The 12,898-nt window shown below is 34.0% G+C and overlaps 1 protein-coding gene across 14 annotated transcripts in view; it reads right to left on the reverse strand.

The window, feature by feature from the left end:
• PHF20L1 (PHD finger protein 20 like 1) overlaps positions 1 to 12,898 on the reverse strand; it is a 78,160-nt gene that overhangs the window by 48,675 nt on the left and 16,587 nt on the right. For 5 of the 14 annotated variants that reach the window (XM_089898701.1, XM_089898709.1, XM_089898700.1 and 2 more), the window contains exons 3-8: positions 11,464 to 11,635; positions 11,234 to 11,318; positions 7,443 to 7,531; positions 7,125 to 7,214; positions 2,069 to 2,282; positions 1,361 to 1,489 (exon numbers count right to left, since the gene is read on the reverse strand). In XM_089898701.1, the coding sequence (XP_089754827.1) occupies positions 1,361 to 1,489; positions 2,069 to 2,282; positions 7,125 to 7,214; positions 7,443 to 7,531; positions 11,234 to 11,318; positions 11,464 to 11,635 (779 nt within the window). The remainder of the gene's footprint in view (positions 1 to 1,360; positions 1,490 to 2,068; positions 2,283 to 7,124; positions 7,215 to 7,442; positions 7,532 to 11,233; positions 11,319 to 11,463; positions 11,636 to 12,898) is intronic. The other 9 variants (XM_022554013.3, XM_089898708.1, XM_089898710.1 and 6 more) reach the window with 5 other exon arrangements.

The raw sequence follows: 12,898 nt of genomic DNA on the forward strand, positions 1-12,898 counted from the left end.
ATGATGCTGGGAAACTGGCAGTTGTAGCGTCAGTGTCACTTCCATCTTCCTTGATCTTGGCTCCCCCAATAAGGCTGTTTCAATCTTGGTATCACAGCAGTTAGAAGTACTATTCCAGAGTACAGAGCTCGGAGTTCCATTATTCTAAGTCAAAACGGAAGTCTCAAGTTGCCATCATAATAATCACTAAGATAACATTTTGGCTTTCTCCAAAGCTAATAGTTTCTAAGGAAAAGGTGGAATGGGAATGGGTAAATTGATTTGAAATATTTCCTGTCCTGGGGCCAAATATATCCTTTATCAGAGAAAGGCACGAAAATAATATTAACAATGGAAAGGCTAAATATTCTCACTTGTTGAAACCAATTATAATTACTTAGATGAATACTGTAATAAAACAGTGGCTCTAAAGAACCCTCAGCTGCAAAGTCATCTTTCAGTGGGCTTACACTCTTTAGAAAATGGTCAAAATGTTTAATTTACATTTATTCGTGGGTCTGACAATGAAACCATGCTTTTTCAAGTTACTTAAAAGAATGTCAACAAAGATTTACATAGCTTTATTAGGCCAAAGGCACAAAAAATCATTTGTCCTTAAAATAAGAGCATATGACTGAATATTAATTAAAATATTTTACCTCCCCTTTTATAACATATACTCAGAAAAATTAAATATATTCACAATTTCTTTTAAAGATTAGAATCATTAGGCTGAATGGAACTGTGGGTCTTAGTATGACTGGCCCCTTCTTCTGTAAACACTAACCAGGCTAGAATTTCCAGTGCTTTTCATCATTCTAGTATTCTACTTCCTAATTACAACAAGGCATAGAGAAATAAGTCCAAATTCTAGAGACCAACCTGAAGATAAGAATAGAAATTTTTAAAACGTATAGAAGTACTTTTACATTGGGCATAACAAATTTGGGAGCTGAATTTAATTCAGTATTCATCTTCCCAACCATATATGGTACCATCTTTAATGAGACCAGTCAAGAGTAAGAATGTATAATATTTAGAACCTCAGACATTATGTCACCACAAGTTGACAAAAGCGTATAATTCAATCCTTAGAGAAACTACTCCTGCCATGCAGGTGATTTTAAAACTATGGAATTTTGTAACATTGGATCCTCACAACATCCCTGTGAGGTAGGTAGAAAATATGTGATACTTTTCACATTTCCAACAGAAAAAGCCCCTGGTGTTGAAAGGGATGACCTTGAAGAAACAAAGCAACTGTCTTTCTCATTAACCAGTTAGCTTCACTAAACCAATAGATACATTTTCCTTTATTAAAAACAAACTACTATAAAATCAAACCCTCCATTTCCCCCCAAAAAGAATCATTGTAGTTTACCAGTAATCTTGTTAAGTCGAGCTCTCTTTGCCTGAAATGAGTTGCCTTGATTATTTTTCCTCTTGTTTGATAATGTGCTCTCTGGCTGTGGAAAGACCATCTTTGGAACGTTCTCTACATGAAGTCCTACTTTTAATAGAATATATATATGAGAGTTTATCTAGAATCCAAAGTTAAAACACATGAATATTTTTAAAATGGCAAAATAATACAAAAGATCTGCACTTAATTTTTTCAATCTAGTGCTTGACACAACTTTAAAAAACACAAATCTCTCTAGACCAATATATTAGAAATAAAAAAACTACTAAGCAGTTACGCTTTAGGAAAGGAATGACTTACTGCTTTTTCTGTATTATGTATTGAAATGCATGCAGAAACATTTTAAAGGCTAAAGAAAACAAAACAAACAAACAAAAAAACCCACACAAAAGAAATCCCAAAACCTACTTGGTAGAAGTTACAAATCAAATTCTCAATGCATTTCTATTCAAGAATACTGAGGGTAACCATTATCAAGCACCCATATTAGGCCATTAATCTTCAGATCTGTAAGATGCTAAAAAACTTAACCATCATATTATGCTAGGAAAAAAATCCTAATAATTTCAATACATGTTCAAATTACAGGCAGCCAAAGGATTTGACTTATTCACTATGTGAGTTCACCACTGCCATAGGGAATGAATGTAAGAACATATTTTGTACCAAATGTTTCACTAGATGTGGGCAGATCTTCCTTCTTCTCAACTTCTGGTGTGGCTATGGAAGCTGAAGTTTCTTCCTTTTTTGAAGGTACTTTAAACCATTTTCTCTCCTCTTTCTCCTTCTCTTTATTGCTGTTAGCGCTAGTCCGAGGTCTGTTCCCTGTTTTATTCTTGGCTGCAGCTGCAGCAGCCGCTTTGACTAAAGCTATCCAATCCTCCAAAGGAAAAACACAAAACACGTGAAGCATGAAAAATTAATTAAAATTCAATGATACTAATGAATAAAAGCATGTATCACATTTTCAAAGCTATTTTCACTCACATGCACACAAATAAAAAAATCAAATTAACTACATTTACAAGGTAAATCATCAACATGGTAGATTATCAAATTTAACAATCTAATCGGTTACATGATCTTACATAAAATGGGAAAATATTCAATATCAAATACTCTTTTGATGGAATAAAATCTAAAATATAAGAAAACCTATGACAAATGTGGAATATTACATGACATTCTACCTTGGTAACTTTAGGGTTTAAACGTTGAATTATGGTTCTTCTCTATAATGCAACAGATCATAAAAGTAATAAGAAAAAAAAGCTTATGTTGTTAATTCTGCAAAGATTAAAAGAAACGTACAGTCAGCCCGCCCTATCCTTGGGTTCTGCAGGCGTGTATTCAACCAACTGCGGATCAAAAATAGTTGGGAAAAAGAATTCCAGAAAGTTCCAAAAGCAAAACTTGAATTTGCCATGCTCTGGCAACTATTTACATAGCATTTACACTGTATTTACAACTATTTACATAGCTTTTACCTTGTATTAGGTATTGTAAGTAATCTAGAGATGATTTGGGTGCATGTGAATAGGTTATATGCAATATTGTGCCATTTTATAAAAGGGACTTGAGCATCTACAGACTTTGGTATCCATGAGGGTCCTGGAACCAATCTCCTGCAGATAATGAGGGACGACTGTATTACCACTGAGCAAATTACTATTCCTTATTAGGAAGAATGTATCACCCAAGGTAAGGTCAATTTCATAGAAATCAAAGTATGATTTTATTATTTTTTAAAGCTTTTAAAGTTTGGATACCTATTTATCACAACAGCTTAATATTACTAGTAAAAAAAAAAAAAAAAGAGCTACTTGACTTGACCAAGGTAAAGTACACACTGTCAGACTCCAGTTTAATTTCCCTCCCTCTACAATTTCCTGAATCTGTATTAGTTACCATTCTTCTGAGATGCAAATATTTATATTTCCTGTGATAATTTTTTTAGTTCGTGGCTAAATAATTTTTACTGTTTTACTTTTAACTAAAAACACTTATTGTAATAATTATGGAAAGATGTAAAGAAGTGGTACTAACATGTAAATTTTCACAATCAAAAACTCTTTTAAAACAAATATTTATAATATCTCTACAGAGTTAATCTTCAACTGATGACTGATGCCACTAAGCTGTCAAATAGACCACCAATTCAGACTCAACCAAAATGTGTAATACGTTAAATTCTTAGTCCAAGCAACTAAAAACAATTTCACAACATCAAATGCATTTAATTCATGGGTTACATTAACAAACATAGGCCATTAAGCAATTCAAGTTGATGACTCCTCAGTCTTGAAAATATATGGTAGAGACAATAAGCCATTAAAAGCAAACATACAAAATCTGTCTCTCCCCCATGACTGAAATGAACTGAAAACATCATGCGATGTTCCACCTAACACATTCATTCACCAATTTTCTATTGGATACCCTATTACATATACCAGGAAACATGCTAAGCTAATAAAAGATGCTAGATGAAAACCCCAGGAACCCACTGGCCTGGAGTGACCACATCTTTGCTCCTGCCTGGAAGACACTCAATATCCAGATTTCCCCGTATTTTAAACTACATCCCCAATGCATGTCTTATTAGAAAATGAATTATGACAAAGTTGTGAAATAATTTTTTTTTTTTTTTTTTTGAGGTACGCGGGCCTCTCACTGTTGTGGCCTCTCCTGCCACGGAGCACAGGCTCTGGACGCGCAGGCTCAGCAGCCATGGCTCACAGGCCCAGCCGCTCCAGGGCATGTGGGATCTTCCCGGACCGGGGCACGAACCCGTGTCCCCTGCATCGGCAGGCGGACTCTCAACCACTGTGCCATCAGGGAAGCCCCGTGAAATAAAATTTATATCTCTAGTTTGTAAAACCAAAGAACACCAGATGCACCAGTATTGTCCAATCCAAGTTTTACTTAGAACCACCTCCTTTTTCAGTCCTGCCCATAACGAACTGACAGGCAAATAAAATTAACTATAAGACAATGTGACAGGAGAGACAGTAGAGAATAAACAAAATATTACAGGAGAACAACAAAATTTTGCCTGAAGAGAAAGACTAGTGGAAGGCTTCAGGGAAAATGATAAATGATTTGAACCCTAAAGTAGGAATTTGCTAGGGAAAAAGGCAAAGAACAAGAAATGGACACTCCAAGCAAAAGGAAAACCATTAAACAAAGGGGTGGCAAAGTGTACACTAATAAGAAAGAGGGGTTTAAGGTCAAGGAACAATCTGGGTGACTTAAGTATCATGGCTAAGTTGAGCCTTGAGACTAACATTTAAGTAGAAGGAAAAAAGCAACACCAATGAAAACAACTTATAGAGTGCCATCAACAAAGCAGAAAGAAAAACAGGAGTAAGTACAACAGGCAAGCAAAGGAAAGTGATAATTCAGCAGAGATCATATGTTTGCAGTCTTATTAAGAACAGGGCATTTAATTCTGGGTTCCACATTGCAAGGAAAACTTTAAGTTGTTAAGAGAAATGCTAAAAGATGCCGGAGATAAATTCCAAGCCCAGTTGTTTTCTCTCTCCAATAAAGAGAAAACTAGAAGAAAGAGATTCATGCTGTACTCTTTAAAAGTGAAATTAGATAAAACAGTTCTTGATCACATGACTTGTTAATCAGGGAATCGCTGCAGTTGCGTGATTAAAGAATTCTCCCATTATTTTGTTCTTCCATTTTTTAATTGGAAAGATTCACTATCAAAAAGAACTCGTGTAGGGACTCTGGAGATCCAGTGGTTAAGCCTTTGCCTTCCAATGCAGGGGGTGTGGGTTTGATCCCTGGTCGGAAGCTAAGATCCCACATGCCTCGGGGCCAAAAAACCAAAACATAAAACAGAGGCACTATTGTAACAAATTCAATAAAGACTTTAAAAATGGTCCACATCAAAAAAATCTTTTAAATAAATAAATAACTGGTGTGATCCTTCCATGAATGAGAACTAAAGATATGTTTCAAAGTTTCCTGTAGATAACACAGAGCACTGCACTATAATGAACACTATAATGAAATCAGATATGAGTTCAGTCACTCTGCACACTATGGTTGAGTGAAATTTTAGATAAGTCATTCTCTAAATTCTGAATTCCTCAACTGTGAAATAGAAATATCAGCTATACCTATGTCAAAGGATTTGCTATAAGAATCCAATAAAACAATGTATACAAAAAATGTTCTAAAAATGGCAAAGGATCTTATGAGCCAATCTTTAACACTAGTGAGTTACAGTGTAAATTTTATATCAGCTCACTCTCAAGAAGAAAAATAGGTGAGAAGAAGCTACAGAAAGTTTAAAGAAGAACATTTCCACACTGCATTTATTTGTTTCCTTATCCTTTGCTGGTTTAATAAAAGAAATTTTACTGTATAGTTTTATAAAGGAATTCTCAAAGGACTCAAAATTTAGATGATAATATGCAAAGTGGGATTCTCTTAGCACGGCCCAAACAACACCTGGTTTATTAAGACATTCAAAAAATAAGAACATTTTATAAAAAACAATTCTACAAATGTTTTGAATATGCTCGTAATTAAAAACTATGAAGAAAATGTAAAATTAAAGGAAATATACTACTAATATTTTCTTCTCGAGTTTGTACTTGACATTGATTTTAATGTTAAATACATCATGGTGTGACTAGAATACTAATTAAAAATAAACATCCAATACAACCAAAAAATTAATTTTTACAACTTATTATTTTACCACGAACCAAACTGGCTCAATGTCTCTTTGGAAAAAATAAAGTTTCAAGGTTAGTGCCATCTCATAAACATTTGAATGACTAGAATGACAAAATAATAGTTTTAAAGCAAAAAAAAAAAAAAATTGAGAATTTTAATTAAACAGGTACTAACTTCCCAATGTTTAAATCAATCTTTCCATGCAGTAACCAAGGAATCACACCACTGAATGCTTAAGAGAACATTTTATTTATACATACAAGTAAGAAGACACAAAGCAATTTCACGATCAAAAGCATTTCCATTTTAAATGGCATTTCCACATTAATTGGGGGAAAAAAAAACTGCTAGCTGATGATTTCAAAATTATATTTTTGAAAACCACATCACTTAAAACACTCACGCACTTCTCAGAAAACATCAAAAATAATTTTTTTAACTGTGATAGTCTACGTTCTAGACTACTAAATATATACACTTGACTGGAACTGACCATGTGATTTCAGTACAGTTCAGTATGATATTTTTTACTGCATGGTATGCAATAAATATGTAGCATATTTCCATATTAGACATTTTTATAGATCACTTTCAATTTCTTAAAATTAATTGTAGGTCCAGGTGCTGAAAATCCCAAATAACAGCAGAACATAAAAGAAAATATTTTAAATTTCTACCGGCACCTTTTCTTTCCAGTATTTCAGGAAACATAATCAACCATAATGGAATTATGGTTTTAACTTCATCCCAGATTCTCCTTCAAATGCTTACCGTTCATTCTTGCTTTGAGCAGTGACAAAGCATGTAATACACTGCTTACAACATATAACTCAGAAAGCCCTACCTGAAACAGCCTACAGAGTGTCAGGTAAGCGCCTTTTGAAAGAAGATTAACAACTATGATTTATAGAAGAAAAGAAGAAGATAAGAAACTCAATATAAAATTTTATATTAAAAATTAACTTTCTAAATGATACTATATACCAGGAAAAACAAAACAAAATTAAAAAAAGGCACTTACCTCACTTCCCATAGACTGGTTACACGATCCAGCTGGGTCGATAGGACAACACCAGCTTAGTGGATGCTGGGATTTCACCTGGAACAGAAACTAGTGACCTATAACTTTAGCAGGTCTAAAACCAAAGAAGCAAAAATCAAGTGTATAATTTATTTTACATTCTAAGCTTCTCTTTCTTGCTGCTATTTGGGGCTATCAGCACATAATCCTACAATTAGTTCACTTTAAAATATATATATGTCTGTATATATATATTTTGATCAGTCACCATTCAAGAAAACATCCCTGTGGGTAGCTAGGAATGCTGAACACTCTTACCTGCCCCTTAGCATCCTCGGGCATGGCTTTAATGTGCATTCTCTTTAAACAACGAATAACTCCATCATAAAACTGAACTGTGAAAGTTCCTGAAATAGGAGCGAGTCAGCATCATTAGAAAATATAATTCAACCTCACAGCAACACATGATATAGAACAAGTAATGCCCTGACAGAAATAAACACCCTATGATTGCAATAACTGCAAACACACACCCCTGCTAAGGACCCCACCAAGTTTACTGAGTTTATTGTCTCTTCCCCTATAAAAATAACTTTGACTTCCCTTATAAAGTACACTAATTAAATCTTGATAAGTTAGTTGCATGTAATTTTGATTTTTACTGGAGGATTTTTAAATTTATAACAATTTAAGTATATGTTTAAATAACATATCAGGTATGTTATACCTGAAGAAAATAAAATCATTAATTATAAAAATGTATAATATTTCTAAGAATCATCATTTGCTCTCTTTGAAAGCTTCTAAATAATGGAGAGAAAGATCTGCTATAGGGAAAAAATCATTTTCTCAGGAAAGGATTATTCCTTTGCAAGATTAATTAACTGGCAAACAAGAATTATAGATTCACAGGCTTTTCAGCTAGAAAATACACATGTCATCTGCATAGCAGTCTTCCTGTGCAGATAAGAACACTGACTTCCAGGGAGGCGAAATGCTGCATCCAATGACAGCTAAGCAGCAGCACAGCCGTTAACTAAAAACCCTGATTCCCCTGTCTTTCCCACTGAACCATTCTGCTTTTAGGACTCAATATTCTGTTTACATGGCTATTTCAAAGCATATTCACTTTTTGTTACAGACTCCATGCTTTCAAGTCTTTTACAGTACTATCAGAAAATATATCAGTTACGTAGATTTTATACTTATGGAAATTCCAATGTTTTTCTATCATTTCCTATACAAATGAGGGCAGAGTGCCACTTCAAGTAAACAGATACTTGACCTTTACGAAAGAGGTATAAACAATTGGCGCCAAAGCCAATAAATCTACGCACAAGGATCTTTCTTTTCTTTGTAATTTGAATAACACCATTGATTTCATATCTTTCTATAATTAGCATAATGTACAAATCACAGATATAAAGATCTAAACCCAAGTTATGAAAACAACTGATGAACTGAATAGCAAGAATGTGAAGAATCTGGAAAGACTGTGAGAATGCCAAACCACACGAACCCCTTACACCCCAACGTGCTTGCCCCTGTCCTCCTCTCCTCCACAGGGCACTGCCGACAGCAGCAGGCTCTTCACTACGCAGACCGTGCATTCATCCCTCCCTGCCGTTGCTCACACTGCTTCAGCTGCTGTGATGCTGTCCTCCTTCCTAACTCCAGCCCACTCTTCAAGGATCAGCTCTTCAAATCCCACCCATAATATGAAAACTTCCCTGACCACTCCAATCTACACTGATTTGCCCCTTCTCTTCAACTTCTCTAAGACATACTACATATACCTAAATGTTCACATTTGTTAGTTTTGTTTAGCTTTTGTAGTGAACAGAAAACTCTTTGAGGGCTTCCTTTTTCTTTCTTTTTTCTTTTCGGGGGGGCGGGGGGATAGCGGCAGGTGGCGGGGGAGGCTCATCCACCATGTGGGACATACAGAAAAATGACCAAATTAATACTTCCCATGGAAATTTTTTAAAAACAAGTTATATCTGCCAATATTTCACTAAGGGCTTACTCAAAACTACTGCTGAAATGGCAGAGGCTGCAATCAGTAACATCACTCTTCCACTGATGTAAGCTTAAATTTCTGTATAACATGCCCATGAACAAACAGGATAGAATAAAAAATGAAGGTGGTTTGTTTTTGTGTATGTTGTATGTGTGTATGCATATACTTGTAAAAGAAGCTTTAAGCATGGAAGAAAGGTCCCAAAGCGCACACATTTAAAGAAATCTCTCCTAATGATAAGAGAGAGCATTGTTTAATTTTGCTTTGCTTTGTTCCATTTTGGGTAGATCCTATTAACCTACAAAACTGATTCAATACTTCTTTTCCTTCCAAAAATTGTTACTGACTGCCTACTCTGTGCTGGGCTCTGGACTAGACACTTGGGGAGCCAGTGTGAGTTAAGACGCGGGAATAAGAGCTCCATAACACAGCTCTCCAGAAGTTTAAGTGAACAGTGATTTAAAGGCCCCACTAGAAAAGAAGTAACCTGCAAACTTAATAACTGAGATGTCCCTCAGGTGACCAGTAATAAACTCATAGCCATATCTGTTATTTCAATTAGGTAAACCAATGAATTGGACCTTGGCTTTTGTAAAGTTACATTATCATTTCTAGCTAGACAACTATGATTTACTTTTTTACACCTAACATTTTTAAATATATGTCTTTTTAAATGTTTTCCTCTTCTATCTTCTCTTACCTCAATTTTTCTCATTTTTTGTTAGTTTAAATTCTCAGCTTAAATCCCTTCCATGGTTCCCATCACCTCCAAGTAAAATTCAAATTCTTTAGGAAGACTACAAGATACTTCATATGCCAATCCTTGCTTCTCTCTCCCACCTCTTCTGCTATTCTACAACCTTTAAAGGAATCCTTCATTCCAGTCACATCAAAGATTTGCAGTTCCTTAAAAATGGCATGCCTTTATACTATTCTTTTGCATACACCATTTCTTCTGACAGAAAAACCTCTTCATCCGTCCTTTTCTAGATAACTTGTGTGGCTTTCAAGATACAGTTTAAAGTAAGTATCCCCTTACTTAGGTTAAATGCCCTTCTTGCAAAGAAGTTGTCACTCAATGTGTTATTTTCTTTTCTTTTTTTTTCGGCCATGCCATGTGGCTTGTGGGATCTTAGTTCCCCGACCAGGGATTGAACCCAGGCCCTCGGCAGTGAAAGTGCTGAGTCCTAACCACTGGACCACCTGGGAATTCCCTCAATGTGTTTCTTTAGTAAAAAGAATGAATGAGTGGTCGAGTTTAAGAAATAACTAATAGAAAACTAATGTATTTTGGAAAATATACTTACAAGTATTTCACAACTGTTTTAAATGAGATTTTAAACAAGAAATTTAAAAAATAAAATAGTTAAGTATATTTCCAATAATAATTTAATGCCCTTCTAAATTAATGCCTTTCTAAATTAATCTACAATTTTTAAAATTCATTACCTGTCCAACAGGTTCTCTCATTTTATGCCACACTAACACACCTGATTTCTGTGGTACTTTCAACATTTCTGATTAAGTTCAGTAACTTTTGCTCGGTAGTAATATTAGATACCACAAAAGGCTATTTAATTCTCAATTATCTACAGAAATCAAGAAAAAAAGAGCAGGGAGAAAACTGCAATAAAGGAAATCCTCAAATTGATAAGTTCTATACTCTTTCCTCAGAAAGCTGTACTGTTTCACTTCCAAGTTGAACTGATTTGAATTTTCCTATATCTTTAGCACTCAGGTTGAGATCTTCATAAAATAACTTAGCCAATAAACTGGAAACAGAGAAGTAGAAATAAAATGCATATAATATAAGCCTGTCAACTGAAAGCTGAAAATTTTTAAGCAACTATTTACCTCTATTAATTTAGTCTATTTAGGCAGTATATTATGTATCATCTTATTCTATACAATATATAACATATTGAATGCCCCTAAAAAAGAGTATTATTAGAAGATTCATTAGGTAAAGTATAAAACAAAGAGACGCAACAGCTATATGTAACAATTTCATACATTAATTAAAATTAGAAATATAGTTAAATTTTACTATAAATCCCATTTTAATTCTCAGATCATTCCAAACACATACCTTCTTTGTTAATCGCCTCAATCTTGGCAGGGTAATAGCGACAGTCTGTCCAACGAGCCAGAACTTCTTCTCCGGCTTTAAAATCCTATTTTAAACAACTTTTAAGATCAATACCATGTATAATAAATAAGCACTTCCTTAATAAAAAACAAGCTTTTGTAAAATTTAACAGAATTCCTTTAAAAAATACATCATTACATATCTGGCAAACAGAAAAGCTTGCTACTTACAAAGAAGTCTTCCTCGTCTTTTAGCCCTTCTTTTCTTAATGCAGGTCTCTCAAGGGGTCTCAACCTATTGCTATCCCAGTAAATCCACTCATCATAACGATGACTCCAGCGCTCAAAATGGACCAACATCTTGCCCTCCTCATAGTCGATTTTTTCAATTCGTGATGGATACCTCAAAAATAAAAAGAGCCTTCATATCAAAAGAAAATTCTTACATTTGTTTATACAAAGTATTAACTGAAATACTGCTTACTATTACAACCATAAACAAAACAATATGGATCCATATTTTTAAACTACTGACCAACAAAGTTTGCTTTATTCTTTGTCTTTTCTTTTTAATGATTGTTCTTAAGACCTAATGAAATAGTTTGATACACTCCCAGTGGAAATATAAATTATATAATTTAGAATATAAATTGTGCTGTCTTGGGAAATAATTTGGTAACATGTATCAAGTGCCTTAAACATATCCCTCCTTTTTGACCAAATAATTCCAATTCTGGAACTATATACACAAAACATTTATAATAACAGAAAGTAGAAATCATATGATTAAGAAAACTGAAGACTGTCTATAACTATACAAACAATGGTATATCCACTGAATGGAATATTATATAGACTTTAAATGTAATGCTTACAAACGATTTATAATGTAGGAAAATGTAAAAAAGTAGTACTATGTTCACTAGAATTATAAGTATAGAAAATAAATTTGTCTAGCAAAAAATATCAACATGTACATTTATCTCTATATGGCAAAAAAAAGTACTTTCTCTTTTCTGTTTTTCTACACTTTCCAATATTTTATAATGAGCATCAATGACGGTAGGGAAAGCTCAAACCTTCAATTTAAAAATATAAAAATAACATCACATTGTTCTGTCTTCATGTGTGCTGATTCTCTTATGATGAATTCCAAAATAAAAATTAGCTAACTTGAAACTTTTAACACAAACAAGGCCTCTTCAAAAAAAAAAAAAAATAGGCCTCTTCATTCCTAATGTACTGTATTAAATGTTCACAGTGACTCAAAGGTTTTTTAAAAGTAACATTAAATAACATTCAGAATTCAACAGCAGCACATGGTAGATGATTCAGCCATAGAGTTTATCTCATACTTTTGCTGGTTTTTGATAAATCTCAATTTTTTATTTTCCCTGTGGAATAAATGTAAATTTATATTGTTAACATAAATTTAAATATAAAGCACAATAGACCTCACATAACTTTGAAATCTAGGCACCGATTACTACCTGCTTCACATATCCCTCATGCTGTTCAAGGCTTTTTATGCGTCTCCAGGGCCCTGATTTGTTCTCTGGTATAGCTTCTTTCCTTACTTCAGTCTAAGGAACTGAACTGTTTGGAGTTTCCTCAAACACAACAACGCGCTGTCAAACATCTGTGCTTTTGTACCTTCTGTCCTTTC

Source organism: Delphinapterus leucas, chromosome 17, assembly GCF_059928025.1.
Source record: "Delphinapterus leucas isolate spDelLeu-1000000601 "Yukka" chromosome 17, BTC_Dleu_Yukka2, whole genome shotgun sequence".
NCBI classification, from domain to species: domain Eukaryota; kingdom Metazoa; phylum Chordata; class Mammalia; order Artiodactyla; family Monodontidae; genus Delphinapterus; species Delphinapterus leucas.